Below are 17,564 nucleotides of genomic sequence, written 5' to 3'. Positions count from 1 at the left end.
GCCAATGTATTCCTTTTTTTAACTGTTTATTGTGTTACTTTCAAATTCCACTTTCAAAAATGATTTAGTAGTTTTGGTTTTCTGGAAGACAATACCAGCTTGTCTATCATTTTTAATTTCCAAGAAAACACTAACAATGATCAATACCATCAATGTAAACAACCAGAATGATTCATATATAAACCTTTCTATATCCCTGAACAAAATGTGCAAACAATACCATAGACATACAAAACGCACACCATTTAAAGTAATGTTTGAAATCTTATGTCACAGTAACATCAATATCAGCAGGTGACAATGTAGTGTCTTATACAGAGTTTAACACTTTATGGCCCAATTTCACAGACAAGGCTTAGATTAAGTCAGGATTTGGACAATGGCACTAATATATTTTATAAGTGTTTTCAGATAAGATCGCTGAAACATGCATTTTAGTGTAGTACTTGATTTAAGACTTGTCTGCAAAACTACAGTAGAATAACTTAAGTCATTAACATTTTATAGCTTAACAGATCAGTGAATGTAGGCATTTAAATTATATTAACCAATACAATACTTAATGAATAATATTCCAATAATATGACAGTTATACACTCTTAAGACATTCAGTGCATAATGTAACAATATAAATGAAAGTGCAAAAGTTTTCCTATAGTTTAAGGAAAGTTTGGACCTTATCGTTTCCTTTATCCCTATAATTACATCCTATCAGTCTTAATAAAATTCAAGTACAATAGGAGTGGCAGATGAGTAGAGTTTCCTTTTAATCAGCCGATATTCCCGTCTCAGACTGAGCACGTTTTTCCCAGAACCGAATAGGATTTTCAGCGGCGGCCATCCGTCCTTATCGGCCTGTAAGATGAGTGACAGCTCAAAGGTGGGGGTGAGACACTCATCAGCCGTCACGGTGCCCAGTTTTTGTAGTTCGCCCTTGTTATCCAGGAACACATGGATTAAAGCCCCCCGTATCCCGCACGGCTCATCCTCAGATGCGCGCAGGATGTCTCCAGCCACACGCTCGGTCATGCACCTGGGCAGACGCAGCTCCTGGCAGCGCAGACTTGACTTTTTGGCATCAGAAAGGCACTTTTCAATACGTTTGGACAGATCGAGCTGAAGACAAGCCTCGTCGCTTTCTTCCTCCACCAAACTGCACTGAGATCCAAGACCTGTGAGCAAATAAACGCAAAGTCAGATGACTTTAAGGGAAGTTCACAAGAGCATCAGCTGTTTTGCTGTGACTTATGCCTTACATGATTGTCATGTGCCTCACGTGTTATCACCTGATCTGAACTGACATACTGAAAAAAATTAACCATGGGTTCATTGTGGTAAAAGTATAGTAACCATGTTTTTTTGGTGTATTGTCAAAACCCAAGAAGCAAAAAGCACTGTAGTATACTTGGGAACCCACATACAAATGTTGTAGTCTACACTTTATAGTAAACTATAGTATATTATAGAAATACTAATAAATACTTTAATTTATATTTTAGTATTATTTTGTCTTAGGCACTGTAGTATACTTGGGAACCCACATACAAATGTTGTAGTATACACTATATAGTACACTATAGTATATTATAGAAATTACTAATAAATACTTTGTTAATTTATATTTTTGTGTTCTTTTATATTAGGCACTGTAGTATACTTTGGAACCCACATACAAATGCTTTAGTATACTTTAGTAGACTATTACACTGTAGTATATTATAGAAATTACTAGTAAAAACTTTAATTTATATTTTAGTATTCTTTTGTATTAGGCAATGTAGTGTGCTTGGGAACCCACATGCAAATGCTGTAGTATACACTATATAGTACACTAGTTTATTATAGAAATTACTAGTAAATACTTTAATTTATATTTTAGTATTCTTTTGTAATAGGCACTGTAGTATACTTGGGAACCCAGATACAAATGTTGTAGTATACACTATATAGTACACTATAGTATATTATAGAAATTACTAATAAATACTTTGTTAATTTATATTTTTGTATTCTTTTATATTAGGCACTGTAGTATACTTTGGAACCCACATACAAATGCTTTAGTATACTTTAGTAGACTATTACACTGTATAGTATATTATAGAAATTACTAGTAAATACTTTAATTTATATTTTAGTGTTCTTTTGTAATAGGCAATGTAGTATACTTGGGAACCCACATACAAATGTTGTAGTATACACTATATAGTACACTAGTTTATTATAGAAATTACTAATAAATACTTTGTTAATTTATATTTTTGTATTCTTTTGTAATAGGCAATGTAGTATACTTGGGAACCCAGATACAAATGTTGTAGTATACACTATATAGTACACTATAGTATATTATAGAAATTACTAATAAATACTTTGTTAATTTATATTTTTGTATTCTTTTATATTAGGCACTGTAGTATACTTTGGAACCCACATACAAATGCTTTAGTATACTTTAGTAGACTATTACACTGTATAGTATATTATAGAAATTACTAGTAAATACTTTAATTTATATATATTTTTTATTTTGTCTTAGGCACTGCACTTGGGAACCCACATACAATTGTTGTAGTATACACTATATAGTACACTATAGTATACTTACTATAGTATACTAAATACTTTGTTAATTTATACTTTAGTATTCAGTTGAATGGTAAGGTTAAAAACACTAATATCTAGGAATTTTACTTATAAAATATGCTAATGTATAGGCCTAACGTTACTATAGCTTTATGTGGAACATTTCTGTATACTAATTGAACGCATTAATAAATAAAATACTAATGAGCGCATTTTAGGTTTAACAAAACTATAAAATATACAACACTATATAATGACAAAAAAAATTTTTAAACACCTTCTGAAGAATCTGTCTACCTTAATGTTAAAATAGTATAGTACAGCACTTTACCCGTGTGACAACTTGCCCCTGCTCCTCTATGTCTAGATCATTTAAGATGAATACAGGTACTCACTTGACAAGCTTTCTGCTTTCATGAGCCTTCCGCAGGGATCGTTATGTGATCCAAAGTTCCGAAACCTTAAACTCTTTGCTAGGTTTTGCTGCTCGGTTTTTCGGGACATCCCGTTAGCGAAGAGCAAAGCTTGTGTATAAACCATTTGATCGAGTGATTCCCCGCGAACTCGAGCTCCTCTTTCACAAACACAAACACTTTCATTGATCCTTCCATGAATGTCAGAGAATGAAATGAGTATCTTCTCTTTCACTTCTCTCTGTATTTATACAGTAGGCTACTTCATATGAACGATGGGTTGCATCAGTTTGTGGGTTGGGCTTCTTTGTCATATTACGCAAACCCTACTGAGGTTAGATCAGTCTGGTTAGATCAAACCGGTTCAGTAGTGCGTGCAACCTAACATAGCTATTGCGTTGACTAAACACTGAGTATAATACCATACAATATATATTAAAATAAAATTGGTCATTTGTTATATTTTAAAATTTTCACCTAAACCTTGTAGTAGTTTGCTGTTAAAATCCCACATAAAAAATATTACCATAGTAAAACTCTTATGCCGTATAGTTTTGTACTTACCAATACTAAAAGTATTATTAAAGTACAGTATTTACTAACTACAGTTAATCAATTTAGTTAGTTCAGATTACTATAGTATTCAGCAAGTGGGCTTCATAAAAAATATACTACTGTAAAAATATATTTTGCACTTAACTGTATTGACTAGTGATGAGTTAATGTAACTTATAAAATAAAGTTGACATACCTATTGCAAATTTAACTTGATTTAATAAGTTACAGCAACTCATCACTTTTCAAGATAGTTGAAATAACTTAAAAATGTAAGTGCAAAAAGATGTAGTAAATACTGAAGTATACTGCAGTTTTTTTATCTAAATTGTTCTGCAGTGTGACAAAAAAAATAATTTGCCTATTGCATTTCTCAGTCAATATGAGCTCATAAAACCTAAAATATTTATAATAATAATAATAAAAAAATGATTAATGTATGCACTTTATAAAAGATCTTTGCTGCCTTAATTTTTTTATATAATCAACTCTGATTTAGATGTCACAAACCACTGGCGTTACCATGTGACAATATATCAATTATCAATGTAAATATCTTATATACAAAGGGCTGAAAATGTTGTCAATTCAAAGACATTTTATGGCATCATACACAGACAGAACAAGGATATATTGTTTGAAAAGGGGCTTGTAAAAGTGATTCAGATGAGTAACGATTATACGCAGGTGAGACTCACATGACCACAAAGACTAACAATGTGTACTGTAAGTAAAACCCGGTTTAACAACTCTGACAATGAAACATCCTCTTACTGTAAAAGCAGAATAAACCATAACAAATTCAGGCTTTTCTAGTTCACTATTAGTGTCATATTGTGAGGATTTTAAATGTCATTGGTTTAGTAAATTAATTACAATTTATAATAAAAAAAAAATTTCACACCTTTTTACCTGCTTGGTATAATTTTTAAATGTAAAACCTTCATTTATATGAGTTATTTTAGTGTGTTTTTTGGTGGGGAGGTTGCTATAACAGGACGTGATTGAACACACGTTTGCCCTTACTGACGCTTACAACATAAATCATCAACTTCTTGGTGTTTTTGTGGCTCTGAGTCACGTTGTGGGACTTTTTGCTGTGATCTCACCTTTGTTCTCTATAATACAAACCACACCACCTCTGGGCAGAGCTGTGATGTCACAGTGCACCACTTTCAGAAGAATTATCTCGTGAGACTGAGGAACTGGTAAAGAGTTTTCTAGAAGAACTTTTGAGAAGTTACAAACTATGTAAATAAGTAGGAAATAAATTAACCGCAATATTCATGAGTGACCAAAAAAGGAAGCAGAGTTAACATTGTGGGTCAATGTTTGAGTAACTTAAAAGCAAATACCTCAGAATGTTTCTTGCAATAAATGAGACCAGCTAAAGTTATTTTTTGGTGAATTACTGTGTTTTTTTTTACATAAAATCATCATGTATATGGTAAATAACATTTAATGAAAATATAATCTTGATATCTTTAGCATTAGTAAGAATGTGATTAGATTTGATCAGTGCTCCGTCTTTGTTTTTTTAAATGTGATTTTGCATCTTTGCTTAAACTTTCTTTCTATTAGCTTTCAAAAATATATTCATGTGACCTAAAGTCATTTTATTTTTAGAAATACAGGAAATATTTTAGTTCTGCGTATGTTGCACTTTGTGATAAGTGAAGAGATTTAAACTCGTGATGGTCATCCATCAATGTCAAAGTGAAACCTGACAGACATCTTTTCTCGGTCAGCTGTTTGGATGAATGAGTAACTGATCTTAACAATCTGAAACTGTGACACGTAACATATTTAGAGATATTAAAATTAAATGTTTGTTTGTTCTTTAGTTTGGAAACTTGTTTTAACCCTAAATACATTTTCACACAATTATTCTTTCATGTACAAATTTTAAGTAATAAGCAGGCTTAAGGAAAATAACTACTAAGTGTAAAAACAATTTGTCAACCCGCTTATTAAATTGCATCAGATCAGGAAACTTACTAGATTGTTACTCAACCTATGAATAACTTTTAGGGGTAAACTGTCTATCTACAACTATATACAATTACTACAAATTAACCAAATTAGAAAACTTTAAAGTTGATAAACTATAGTACTTGTAGGACAAATATTTTGTGTGATTCAAGTAGAATCTTGTATCTCATTTTTACAAATGATTCGTGTGTTGGTCACCAAAACTTGTTTTAACTCGTCTTTCTCCTTCTCCGTGTAAATGTTTTGCCACAGGGATGGAAAATAATGCAGTTAAAACAAGAAAAGTTTGTTCCTTGGAAACAACAAATTGTCTTATTGATAAATACTGTATAAAGAATAAGGAAAGATCTTTCACAGGAAAACCTATCAGGAAACATTCACTGATTCTTTAGACACATGAGACTCAGGAGCCTTGCTGTAAAAATCAGCATTATTATTCATGACCCTTCCAAATAAGGCAAGAACAGCCAATTTTAAGGAAAAATGGACATGTAAAACCATCTCTGGATCATTTTGCACTTAATAAATCAGATCCCTCTATAACATATTGTATGCATTCTTTGACACCTTTAATACTAACATTGCATAAACTCAGGACTGAGCCCATGAAAAGAAGAAATCATATAAAATAAGTGCATATTTTGCTTTTATTTCCCATAATTCCTAAGTTGCCAAGAGTCTATCTTCTTGTGCCATGTTGTCCGTAATCATCAGTAGTTTCTACTGGACCTGATCTCAATGGACCAGGGAGGCTGAACATGAGGGTTGGTAAGCTGTTCATCTGATCTTCTGAAAAGGCACCATCCAAATTACGATTAAAATCAGCCACGGCACCCTCTTCTGGAAGTGGATGGCCCAGATGCTCATGCTCTTGGACTGGATTCATGTGTATCTCTCCTTTCTGTTGATTCAGGTGCTTAATGATCTCTCTGGAGAGGTAATGTGGCTCACCTGTATGCTCATCTGTGAAACAGATGTAAAAAAGAGTAATGGGCACACTGAATAGGATGGCTTGAATTTTTAAGAGGAACTTTTACACTGTAAAAATTCCTTGGTGCATGTAAATTTTTAAGTTAAATCAACTTGAAATTACAACTCATTTAAACTTTCTTCATAAGTGAGTTGCTGCTATAAATTATAAAAATTAAGTTGAAATAATTCAACTTCAATTTTTTTATTTATAGCAACCCCTTAGTCAAGAAAGTTTAAATGAATTGTAAATTCAAGTTAATTCAACTTAAAAAATGTACGTGCAACAAGGAATTTTTACAGTGTATATAAATACGGAATATTAACCAGATTCGTTTGCAGAATAAAATTTTTTGTTTACATCATATATATGTGTGTACTGTGTATAATGAATATGTACACATACAGTATATGATGTAAACAAAAACTTTTATTCTGCAATTGATTAGTTTGTGATTAATCGTTATGTAGCCCTACACTCAATAAACATTATAGTAATGAAGACATTTTAAAAAATCAAGAACATAATTTCTGGTCACTGATATGACCATTCACTGTTGAAATGTATTCGCTTTAAATATCCATGACTTATAAAAATATCCATCAGTATTTAAAATTACTTAATTTTCCTGCTTCTTCCATGGGTGACTGTAAAAAATAAATGATCCCAACTAACACAGATTCATGCTTTACAGACTTTAATGGGACTGATGACGCATACTGCACTCACTTGATTGTCCAATCAAATGCCCTCTAGAAATTGAATACCCCTCCACCTAATATCACCTGCTTTTAGCAACCTGCTTGTTGAGTCAGTTTATGGAGATTTTAAATGACTTTCTTCTTCAGTAATGAATTTAATGATAAGAGTAAATCTCACCGTCGATCAGTACGAGACGGAATCGATTCCGGCACTCAAGAGAATTTTCCAGAATTTGGCTGAGGGTTCTGTAGAAAAGCAAGACTTGTTCTTTTCGTTCTCTTTCTCCGAACCCTGCGTTTCTGTCCTGGGACATCTGATACAGTGTCTGCAGTGGTGTGGCGTATTCCAAAACACAGTAATATGTCTTGGTATGAAAACACAAAAAAGAAGGTAAGACACTGATTTCATTTCAACTGCAGTGCACATTTAAAGTTGAATAGATAGTACACTATACTGAACATCTGAGGCAAAATCAAAAGTGTCCATTAATCTGTTTAATATGCAAAATATTATTTATTCTGTGCTGCATTTTTGTTACTTCTCAGAGATTTTTTTGCCATTTTGATCGTGTAACATTACTTTATTCTGGCGGCAGGCGCTGCATTCAGCGCAGTCGCAGAGCGACGTCACGAGCTCTTTGCTGTTGCTGGCTGTTACATTTCGCTATCCGACGAATTAAAACGTGTAAGAAACGCTCACTTTCCAAACCCCAGTACCGTAATGTGCAGTTAACATCCCTGTGTAAAAAATGTATGGTTTAAAATGTGACAGTCTCATCGTTATATTAGTAGATTTCTAGATTAATCTTCTTGGTACAACGCCAAAGTTCGCCAGAGTTCAAGGGGGCGCGAAATCACACACGCTCACATATGAGGTAAAATTTAATGCAAAATCCGATTTTTTAAAAAATCATTATTAAACATTAAACTCAATCACGTGGCTATAGCTTATGTAATGTTCGTTGTTTATATACTTTATGGGTTTAATGACATTAATGTTATAGGATAATGCAGTTGTTGTTCAAAATGCATTAATGACACAATTAAACAAGTCATTAAACAAAACATGCCGTTTCAGATGTAAATATGATGACAATAATCATTATTCCGATTGAATAGTATTTGATATGAAAGTTAGTCAACACTTTTATTTTGGAGGTTTTTGCATGAAAGCAGGGGTGTTCAGATTGCTAGAAATGTAAGTGCCATGGAAAGACTGAAAGCTCTATAATATTTTGTTTGATGTCTGTGTATGCACAAATTTATGTAAGCTGTGCACACTGTCCCCCCTTAAAAACAATGGTAATTTAGGAAAATTTAGGTTTATGTGTGTTTCTGTGGAGAATCAAGTTTATTTAAGTCATACATTTTGTGTTAAAAAATGTATAACACCAAAAATAATATAAATGAACTTGCTGAACTTGCTGAATTAAGTTGGAAATACTAGATTAAGTTAAATGTACACATGTTTTAGTTACTTAATGTTTTAGGGCAACATTTTTTTTAAGTATATTCAAGCTAAAAATATTTAGATTTTGAGTTGTTTTAGTGTTTGGTTATTTTTGTAACTAATATAAATCTGGTAGCAACCCTTGTCTTTAGCAACTCCTGACTTTTGCACTATACTCTATGGGGTGGTTTCCCAGACAGGGATTAGACTAGTCCTAGACTGAAATAAATGTAAGGGCTGTCCAAACAGAAAATTATTTGCACTGACATATCTTAAAATACATCAGTGCCTTTTGTTTTGCCTCAAAATGCACACAAGTAATGTTTTTAGTAAGGCATGTTTGTTAAAACTAGTTATATTTCATAATTAAACTAAGGCCTAGTCCTGGCTAAACCTAATCCCTGTACGGGAAACCACCCCTATGAGAAATTAAAGGGGACATATCATGAAAATCTGACTTTTTCAATGTTTAAGTGCTATAATTGGGTCCCAAGTGCTTGTATGAACATATAAAATGTGATAAAGATCAACCCAGTAACTTAGTTTTGGTAAACCATTCTCTGCAAGCATGTGAAAAAATAGCTTATTAAAATCTGGCCCCCCTTGTGATGTCAGAAGGGGATCTTATTATAACATTATCGCTCCTTAATTTGCAATATCCAACCACGGCACTGTCATTTAGTGTAGAAATCAAATCAACTAATTTATTTGAAAGCCTGGCTGTGTTGTCATTAAATTAAATTGACAAGGGACACACCCAAAAACAGCACATTTTTGCTCAAACCTACAAAGTGGCAATTTTAACATGCTATAATAAATGATCTATTTGGTATTTTGAGCTAAAAGTTCACATATTTTGAAGATTTATTTGACATCTTAAAAAGTCTTGTGATATGTCCCCTTTAAAGTCTCACACAGAGGATAGAAAACAGTAAGCAAGTGGTGACTGGATAGTAAACTGTTTTTTTGTGGAAGGATGGACCAGCGGATAGGTTTTTAAACTTAAGAATGGCCTTTTGAATGTTTTTGTCCATTTTAATCCATGTCAAAATAAAAATGTCACTCCCCTTAAAGGGATAGTTCACCTAAAAATGAAAATTCTGTCAGCATTTGCTCACCCTCAAGCTGTTACGGAGCTGTAGAAATTTCTTTGTTCTGCTGAACATAAAGGAAAATATTTGTAAGCAAGCAGAATAAAGGATCACCACTGACTTCCATAGTAGGAAAAACAAGTTAGTGGTGCTTATAAAGCTTCTGCTAATTACAAAGAACAAAGTTTTGTGCAATGTTTGTAACCAAAGAAATGTATAAATGTTTAATTAACTTTAGGATGAGCAAATGATGACAGAATTTTCATTCTTGGGTGAACTATCCCTTTATTATCAATTGCTTTGACAAAAAAAAAACAACTAAAATCACTTATTTGGTAAAACGACTCACCTCATTGTTCTCGCCGGTGATTTTATAGATGCTGTTCTTGTAGCTTCGTTGTCGCACTCCTGCTCTATTTAGCTCCAGTTCTGGAAGGTTCTCGTGGAAGACCACATGATTGTCGTCGTCTTCTGGTTTGTTTGGGGCTGCAGCGTTGAGGGGTAGAAGAATATGGAGGCGAGGAGAACTCAGTTCCTTCCTTGTGGTGTACTCCGTGACCTTGTTTTCTAGATCTGCAAGTTAGAAAAGATAAGGAAAGAGATGTTAATCGCTCACAATAAACTCAGACACAGTGACACAGAAACTTGCTAATCTACAGGTTACGCGTGACAACAAGATGTTTTTAGTAATTAACTCAATTATGGTAACCTAACAGGTTTTCTGACACAGATACTTTTCTGAATTCTTATAGACTTTCAAAAATAGACTTTTAGCAATAATAACAATAACAAATCCAGCAGCTTGATTCATGCATCCAGCATCCCAGAAGGCCTGTTTCACATTTTAATTTGCATTTAGGTGATTGAGGGTAAATAATGTGCCTGTGCTGCCCTCTGGTGGTCATGAGTAATAGCTCTTGCTTTTCTGGCTCCTCAGAAATCCAGGAGCATCCAAGTTTGACTCGATCATTGATTTCATTTTTTTATTTTTAATCTTTGACTTGATTTTACTTAGTCAGTATTAAAGAGATTAAGGTTATATTTGGACAGAATGCTCTTTACATTATGTATGATGATTGTAAAATTGTAAATCACAAAAAATGACTTTAGCTGGGTGGGTTTTCAGGGTATTTTCCAACCTTTTTATCTACAGATCCTGAGGCCTTTAAATGTGTGGCTGCATTTATTTGAGAGGTTCGAGAGTAAATATTGCATCGGTTCACAGTACGTAATGTAAAGTGTAAAGGAGTGTGGTCATGATGAGTAATGGCTTATGAATGCAAATGTACCTGGAAGCACAAATTTCAGGTAGCCTGTATAGAAAGACCAGGCCAAGCCATGTGCCACATTCATTTTCCTTACTTCACAGATTTCTGAAATCTCCACAGGAGTAGGGCCCTGGCAGAACAGATAAATATAATATATAAAGACATGGGGATTACCCATTACGTATTTCCCTAAAATTGTTCTGTTAATACAGATTCTCAGAATTCAGTATTCCAGAGAGCCACGGAAGTTGGTTAAGTTAAGTGGTTTGCTGCCTTGTACAATGGACTTTTGGAAAGTGGTTTAAAAATAAAAGGGGTTAAAGCATCGGGACAGCTTGTGTTTGATGTAAATACAATTACCAAATTGATATCAACTAAAAAAACCTGTTATTGCTGACCATTTTGCACAGTAACTTTGTGACCTATGAAGCAAGTACTTGGTGTGTGCTACCAGATATGACTTTTCCTATTCCTAATATGTGACCCTGGACCAAAAAACAAGTCTTAAGTAGCATGGGTATATTTGTGCATTGTGAAAAAAATGCAGAATGAAGTTAAAACAACTTGGTTTTATCAATTAAATCTAATATTTTAAGTTTTGACTTGTGCACGAGTTGACATAACTTATAAATAACTAAGTTTTTAAGTTAAAGTAGCATAAATTATGTTGTTTTGACAAAAAAATCTGCATTTTTTTTACGGTGTAGCAATAGCAAAAAATACATTGTATGGGTCAAAATTATCGATTTTTTTTAAATGCTAAAAATTATTAAATACCCTACACTTTAAAAAGTTAAGCATTTTTGTCTAATCAACATATATATATATATATATATATTTTATGTTACTTTAACTGAGCTTATAAAACAAATTGAAATTGTTTCAATTAATTTATGTCAACTTTGACTTGCCAAACCAAGTTGTTTTAACCAAGCTGCATTTTTATTATATGAAAGATTATGTTCCATGAAGATATTTTGTAAATGTCCCATAAAAAATGAAAATGTACAATCGTATGCAAATGTTCGGGCACCCCTCACAATTTCCATGTTTTTGTTTATAAATATTTGGGTGTTTGGATCAGCAACTTCATTTTGATCTTTCAAATAACTGAAGGACTGGTAATATTTTAGTAGTGAAATGAGGTTTATTGGATCAGTGCCGGCGCCAGCCGAGCGCTGATGAGGGGGCGTCTAAAATACCAGAGGGGGCGATCACATGAATGCATATAATTCCCCCAGCTAGAAAATACATAGGTTTGGTACATTAAGTTTTAAAGTGTTATAAACAAACATCTCTGTAATACAACCACAAAAACTACAGCTGTGAGCAACGTAAAGAGCTCTGAACGATACAACAACAACAAAAAAACGCATACCTAACGTCACATATTAGCACAACACTACTCATTAGAAGTTCAGACCCAGAGGTAGAAATAAATTTTACGTAATGGTGGGGGGCAGTGTTGGCAAATAGAGTTGATGGTTTTCAGCCCAAAAACGGTCCAAACGCAACATTTTATCAACATTTTGGTTCAATTTGATCATATAACGTAGTTATTTTAACTGCCACAAGTAATGCACCAAGCTAGCGATTAAGCAGCTAGAGAACCACAATAGCAAAATGGCAATAACTCGTTTACATATACAGCTATGCTGTAGGATAGGCTTATTCAAATTCGTTAATTATAAATTTAACAATGTCTGTTTTTTATCTATTTACTCCTGATAAACAGGTGTGTGAGAGAGAGAGATCGTACAGGCTTACCTTTAACGTTAAATGCAGAACAATAATAGGCTGTTGGTTGTACGTTGACTTGCAAGGATGCTGAAGAACATGAACATCTGAACTTTTCAAAACTATGTAACGTTACAGTCTGGCTGAAGTTCATGGTGCCCGAATTGACTTAATGACAGCCGAATATTTGGATCTTTGCACCTGAAATGCTCCGATAATTCATCCACGCCACGGCATTAATTGATGTGTGACAATCCGGAGTCCGGTTTGTAGAACTTCCAATGCTATTTTCCATATATCCATTGCTACAGGGCAGGCCCAGGTCACTCTCACACTCCTGTCTGTAAATTTTTATATAATTTCCCACTTCGACATCTTGATTTCCCTCTAAGACTCTGAACGCGGGTTCATTGTCGGCGTGCCTCAAGCCGTCAACACAAACTTGTTCAACTTCAGGCGCGGCTGCAAGAACCAACAACCACATGACGTCAAAGTACCGCGAGAACGATTCGAGAAATCATACTAAGTGTCGTTTCGTCTCGCTCTCGCGGTATTTTGACGTCTTCGCCTGATGAATTCGAACAAGCCTATAGGCTATACATGAGTGGGCGTGTGTCACGGTAGAATACATGCACACTTGTTTTTTTGTTTTGTTAAATAATTAGACTTTAAAATTCCCTTTAGGAAGACAATACACAAGGCAAACGTGATTTTTAAATAGCGCATTTTATCATTAAAATCCCATTCAACATTAATGGTGATCTGAGGGGGCGGGATAGTGCCAGTGAGGGGGCGACGCCCCCTCACGCCCCCTCGTGGCGCCGGCCCTGTATTGGATTCACAGAAAATGTGCAATATGCATCAAAACAAAATTAGACAGGTGCATAAATTTGGGCACCCCAACAGAAAAATTATATCAATATTTAGTAGAGCCTCCACAGATGTTCAATTATATTCAGGTCTGGGGACTGGGATGGCATTTATTATCCAATAAACCTCATTTCACTACTGTATTATTACTGTGTCCTTCAGTTATTTGATAGACCAAAATGAAAATGCTGATCCAAACACACAAATATTTATTAAAAAAAATCATGTCGGGGGTGCGCAAACTTTTGCATACGACTGTAAAAATGTGTACATATGTGTTGCCTGAAGGACTTCATTTGGAGTTGTATAAGTCTGAATATTGTACTACACTGTAAAAAGTAAAAAGTTGATTTAACTTGGTAACGCCTAAACAAAATTCAAGGGGCCACGTCACAACACTTTTTAAAGATGTCAAATACATTTTTGGTGCTTTGGTGTCCCCAGAGCACATATGTGAAGTTTTAGCTCAAAATACCATATAAATAATTTATTATAACATGTTAAAATTGCCACTTTGTAGGTGTGAGCAAAAATGTGCCATTTTGGGTGTGTCCTTTAAAATGCAAATGAGCGGATGAAGAGCAAACATTGATCACAATGATGGTGGTTTGTTGAAATCGAAACTCAATTGTGCTGTGAATTATTTTCTCTCTCTCTTTTTCTCTGCACTAATTGGCAGTGCTGTGATTGGATAGGGCAGATTAAGGGGCGGTATTATTATAATAAGGGCTCCTTATGACATCATAAGGAGAGCCAAATTTTAACGACCAATTTTTTTCATGTGCTTGTAGAGAATGGTTTATAAAAACTAAGTTACTGGGTTATTCTTTTTCACATTTTCTAAGTTGATAGAAGCACTGGGGACCCAATCATAGCACTTAAACATGGAAAAGGTCAGATTTTCATGCCATGGCCTCCTTTTTATTATAACTTACATTTTCACCTTACATTTTGAAATGTATAGTTTTTAAACAAACCAATGGAAAGCTTATTTATTTGTTTGAGAAAAAGTTATGGTTTTGTGCTCCAGGGTCACATATTTGATATTTTTGTAAGATAGAGCTCTATTACATTCCTTTGTCATACACTGTAAGCATATTATCCTTCATTAAATCTTTGAAGTAATAAGTACAATTAAACTGGTTTTACAAGTCACTAAGCTGAAATTGAACTCATTTTGATAGGTTGAAATTAATAAAAAAAGGTAACTTAAAATGACTTGTAAAGCTCATTTGAAAGTACCTTAAAAAAGCCAAATATTTTTACAGTGAAATGAACACCTGTTGTTTGACAATGACGGTGATCTGCTGGCACAAAGCCCAGATAAATCTTACCAGAATCCCCATGCTTTTAGAGAGCAGGTAAACGGCACATGTAAGGCATACGGTGCTCAGCTGTTCATAAGACAATGAACCTCCACCCAACTTTAGCTGCAGGATGATAAGAGCCACTCCCAGAATGACATGCGTATTTAAGCATGCCTGAAAGATCCGACTTATTTTACCATGATACCTGTAAAAGAGCAGGAAAGTTTAACATTTAAATACCAATATATGGTACATTATATATTAAAAAAGAAATGCATTATTTTATATATAAAAAGAAAACGTAAGGTTGGTTTCTAACCGTTGCTTTGAATGGTTGATCCACTCTTCTGCAAACAAGCACATGCCATAAAGAGTTGTTTCAAAGCCAACGCATAAAACTATCAATCTTGCTCTCTCATTGAATTGCTCAGTGTCAAGCAAAAGAGCAAAAACCAACGCTAGAGCCGCGAGAGCGAAGGCACACAGCACAGGCAGTCTACTCCTCGGTCTGGGGACCAAAGCATCTTCACCCACCACTGTCAACATCTAAACACATTACATTCATAGTTAAGACAGGAAGGATGCACATTTTTTTATAACTTTAAATTCACTTAGAGCGTTGAGTCTAAACATTCAGTTATACACTTATAACAGAGAGAAGTTATTTCTCTAGTATTGTGGATGGCTCATGACTTTTTATCAAATTTTACCATAACATTGTCTGATCATTGTTGGCCTATATATGTACTGGAGTCTATATGCCATTGCATACAACCAAACATCACACCGTATACAGTATTGGGGAAAGTTACTTTTTAAAGTAATGCATTACAATACTAAGTTGCTCCCCCAAAAAGTAACTAATTGTGTTACTTGGTTACTTTTCATGGAAAGTAATGCTTGCGTTATACTTTTAAGTTACTTTTTCTTACTTGGCTCAGGCTTGATCTCTTTCAGGAATTGCGGTGTTTTTATGACTGAGAAGTTTTGCATTCAGAAATTGCATTTTCCATCGCAAAAATGTCAAGCTCTGGCCTGCCATCTCTGTTTCTGACTCAAACTATTCCCGCTTGGGTGGGCACGCATAGCGTGTGTAATTGTATTTGACTTTGTTCAGTTTAATTCAGTACATTTTATATATATATATTTAAAACTAAAAAGTAACTCAAATATTAATGTGTGCATTTATAAAGTAATGCGTTACTTTACTCGTTACTTCAGAAAAGTAATATTATTACGCAATGCATTGCATGTTACTTGTAATGCATTACCCCAAACAATGACCGTAGATATATATTGTATAGCTGAATGCAATTAGCAATGCAAAGGTCACAAATCTAACAGGGAACATGCATATATTGAGAAAAAACATTCTAGACTGAATGCATCTGCCGAATGCATAAATGTAAATATAAGTTTTTACCATGCATTCATAAAGCTAATGAAACCACATGGTTTCAGTTTTGAAGTAGTTCCCTTGTTTCGTGCCAGAGAATGTTTTCAGTGTCTGCAAATTACGTCACATCACTGGGTTTACAAGAAATGCAAGTTTGACAATAATTAACGTCACTCACTGATATATTATTATCACTGTATGTTCAGTAAGCATTTAAATATTTTTTTGCATTGGGATAAATATTTGTTCACTGGAATGACAGCTGAGTTAAACAATACAACCACAAACGGATAAGAAAAACTTCTGCAGGTGTGTATGTGCGTGTTAGCTTTACGTCACTTGTTACTTTACTGAATTTGCACTTTAAAAATAATTTTGGTCGTTTTCAGCCCTTGATTGCGTAAAATAGGGACAAACCCAACAGCTGGGTTTAAAATAACCTGGGTTATTTCCAACCCCAAATGTTGTATCACCACATATGGGTGGTTCATTATAATTTTTCAGATTAATTTAAACCAATAGCTGTTGAAGACTATATAAAGGTGGCCACAGAGTATGTCTGGATTGATCATAAATATATATACTGTAAGACATCACACAAAGATAATTCACAACAATCATATCAATAAATCAAAACTATCTTTCACCACTGTATTGTGTAATAGAGGATGTGTGTTTTGTAAACTGAAGTTATTTTAAGACCTTTTATTACGATTATGGTTTAGATGAATAGAGTTCAGAAAAAACTTATCATAGCTATATTTACTTTCCTAAATATTTTCAAACCTATAAACTACACAATCAGATAATAAGAAGGGTTAGAGATGGTGCCTATAAACTTACCTTGATTCAGATGATGAATGAGTACGATATGAATCTGTCTCTCAGTCTTTAGTTCTTCCGCACTTCGTGTCTCTCTCTCTCTCTCTCTCTCTCTCTCTCTCTCTCTCTCCATTGTCTGTGTCACTCCTCTTTTCCCACTTTCAGTTTTACTTTCATTTATCGCAAACCCTTTACTAATAGACAATGTCTCTTTTTAACATGAACAAGAATTATTAAATGCTGAAAACTATATTGTTTTGTTTGTTCATGTTATATAATGCATTTACTAATGTGAACAAATACAACCTTATTGTAAAGTGTTACAGAAATGTGTATTTCATATTATTCAATACACACAAACACACAATGCAGGGTCTGTTCTGTTCACACAACATCTTACAGTCAT

At 33.9% G+C, this 17,564-nt stretch overlaps 2 protein-coding genes across 2 annotated transcripts; both read right to left on the bottom strand.

Annotated features, from left to right (window-relative positions):
• Positions 1-13: 13 nt before the first annotated feature.
• LOC135762317 (DNA damage-inducible transcript 4-like protein) lies at positions 14-3,253 on the bottom strand. Its single transcript, XM_065275263.2, has 2 exons — positions 2,982-3,253; positions 14-1,172 (listed from the first exon to the last, which is right to left on the bottom strand). Exons 1-2 carry the CDS (start codon positions 3,124-3,126, stop codon positions 718-720), a joined length of 600 nt encoding a protein of 199 aa, XP_065131335.1. The 5' UTR covers positions 3,127-3,253; the 3' UTR covers positions 14-717.
• A 2,917-nt stretch (positions 3,254-6,170) lies between these two features.
• sting1 (stimulator of interferon response cGAMP interactor 1) lies at positions 6,171-17,278 on the bottom strand. The gene is made up of 7 exons (XM_065263874.2): positions 17,180-17,278; positions 15,260-15,486; positions 14,968-15,145; positions 11,048-11,156; positions 10,108-10,331; positions 7,396-7,582; positions 6,171-6,509 (listed from the first exon to the last, which is right to left on the bottom strand). Exons 2-7 carry the CDS (start codon positions 15,484-15,486, stop codon positions 6,226-6,228), a joined length of 1,209 nt encoding a protein of 402 aa, XP_065119946.2. The 5' UTR covers positions 17,180-17,278; the 3' UTR covers positions 6,171-6,225.
• Between the last annotated feature and the right edge of the window lie 286 nt (positions 17,279-17,564).

The sequence above is a fragment of the Paramisgurnus dabryanus genome, chromosome 16, assembly GCF_030506205.2.
Source record: "Paramisgurnus dabryanus chromosome 16, PD_genome_1.1, whole genome shotgun sequence".
NCBI lineage: Eukaryota > Metazoa > Chordata > Actinopteri > Cypriniformes > Cobitidae > Paramisgurnus > Paramisgurnus dabryanus.
The sequence above is the reverse complement of the archived record's forward strand: the minus strand, read 5'-3'. Positions and strand labels throughout refer to the sequence as shown.

Bases quoted from the DNA above. Each gene is read 5' to 3' on its own strand.
- LOC135762317 (XM_065275263.2), bottom strand. From the start codon at position 3,126: ATGGTTTATACACAAGCTTTGCTCTTCGCTAACGGGATGTCCCGAAAA. The intron at 1,173-2,981 runs GTGAGTACCTGT...ATTTGCTCACAG, and splicing joins GAAAGCAGAAAGCTTGTCAA to GTCTTGGATCTCAGTGCAGT.
- sting1 (XM_065263874.2), bottom strand. From the start codon at position 15,486: ATGTTGACAGTGGTGGGTGAAGATGCTTTGGTCCCCAGACCGAGGAGT. The intron at 10,332-11,047 runs GTACATTTGCAT...TCTAACTTGCAG, and splicing joins CCTGAAATTTGTGCTTCCAG to ATCTAGAAAACAAGGTCACG. The intron at 6,510-7,395 runs GTGAGATTTACT...TCTGTTTCACAG, and splicing joins CCGTCTCGTACTGATCGACG to ATGAGCATACAGGTGAGCCA.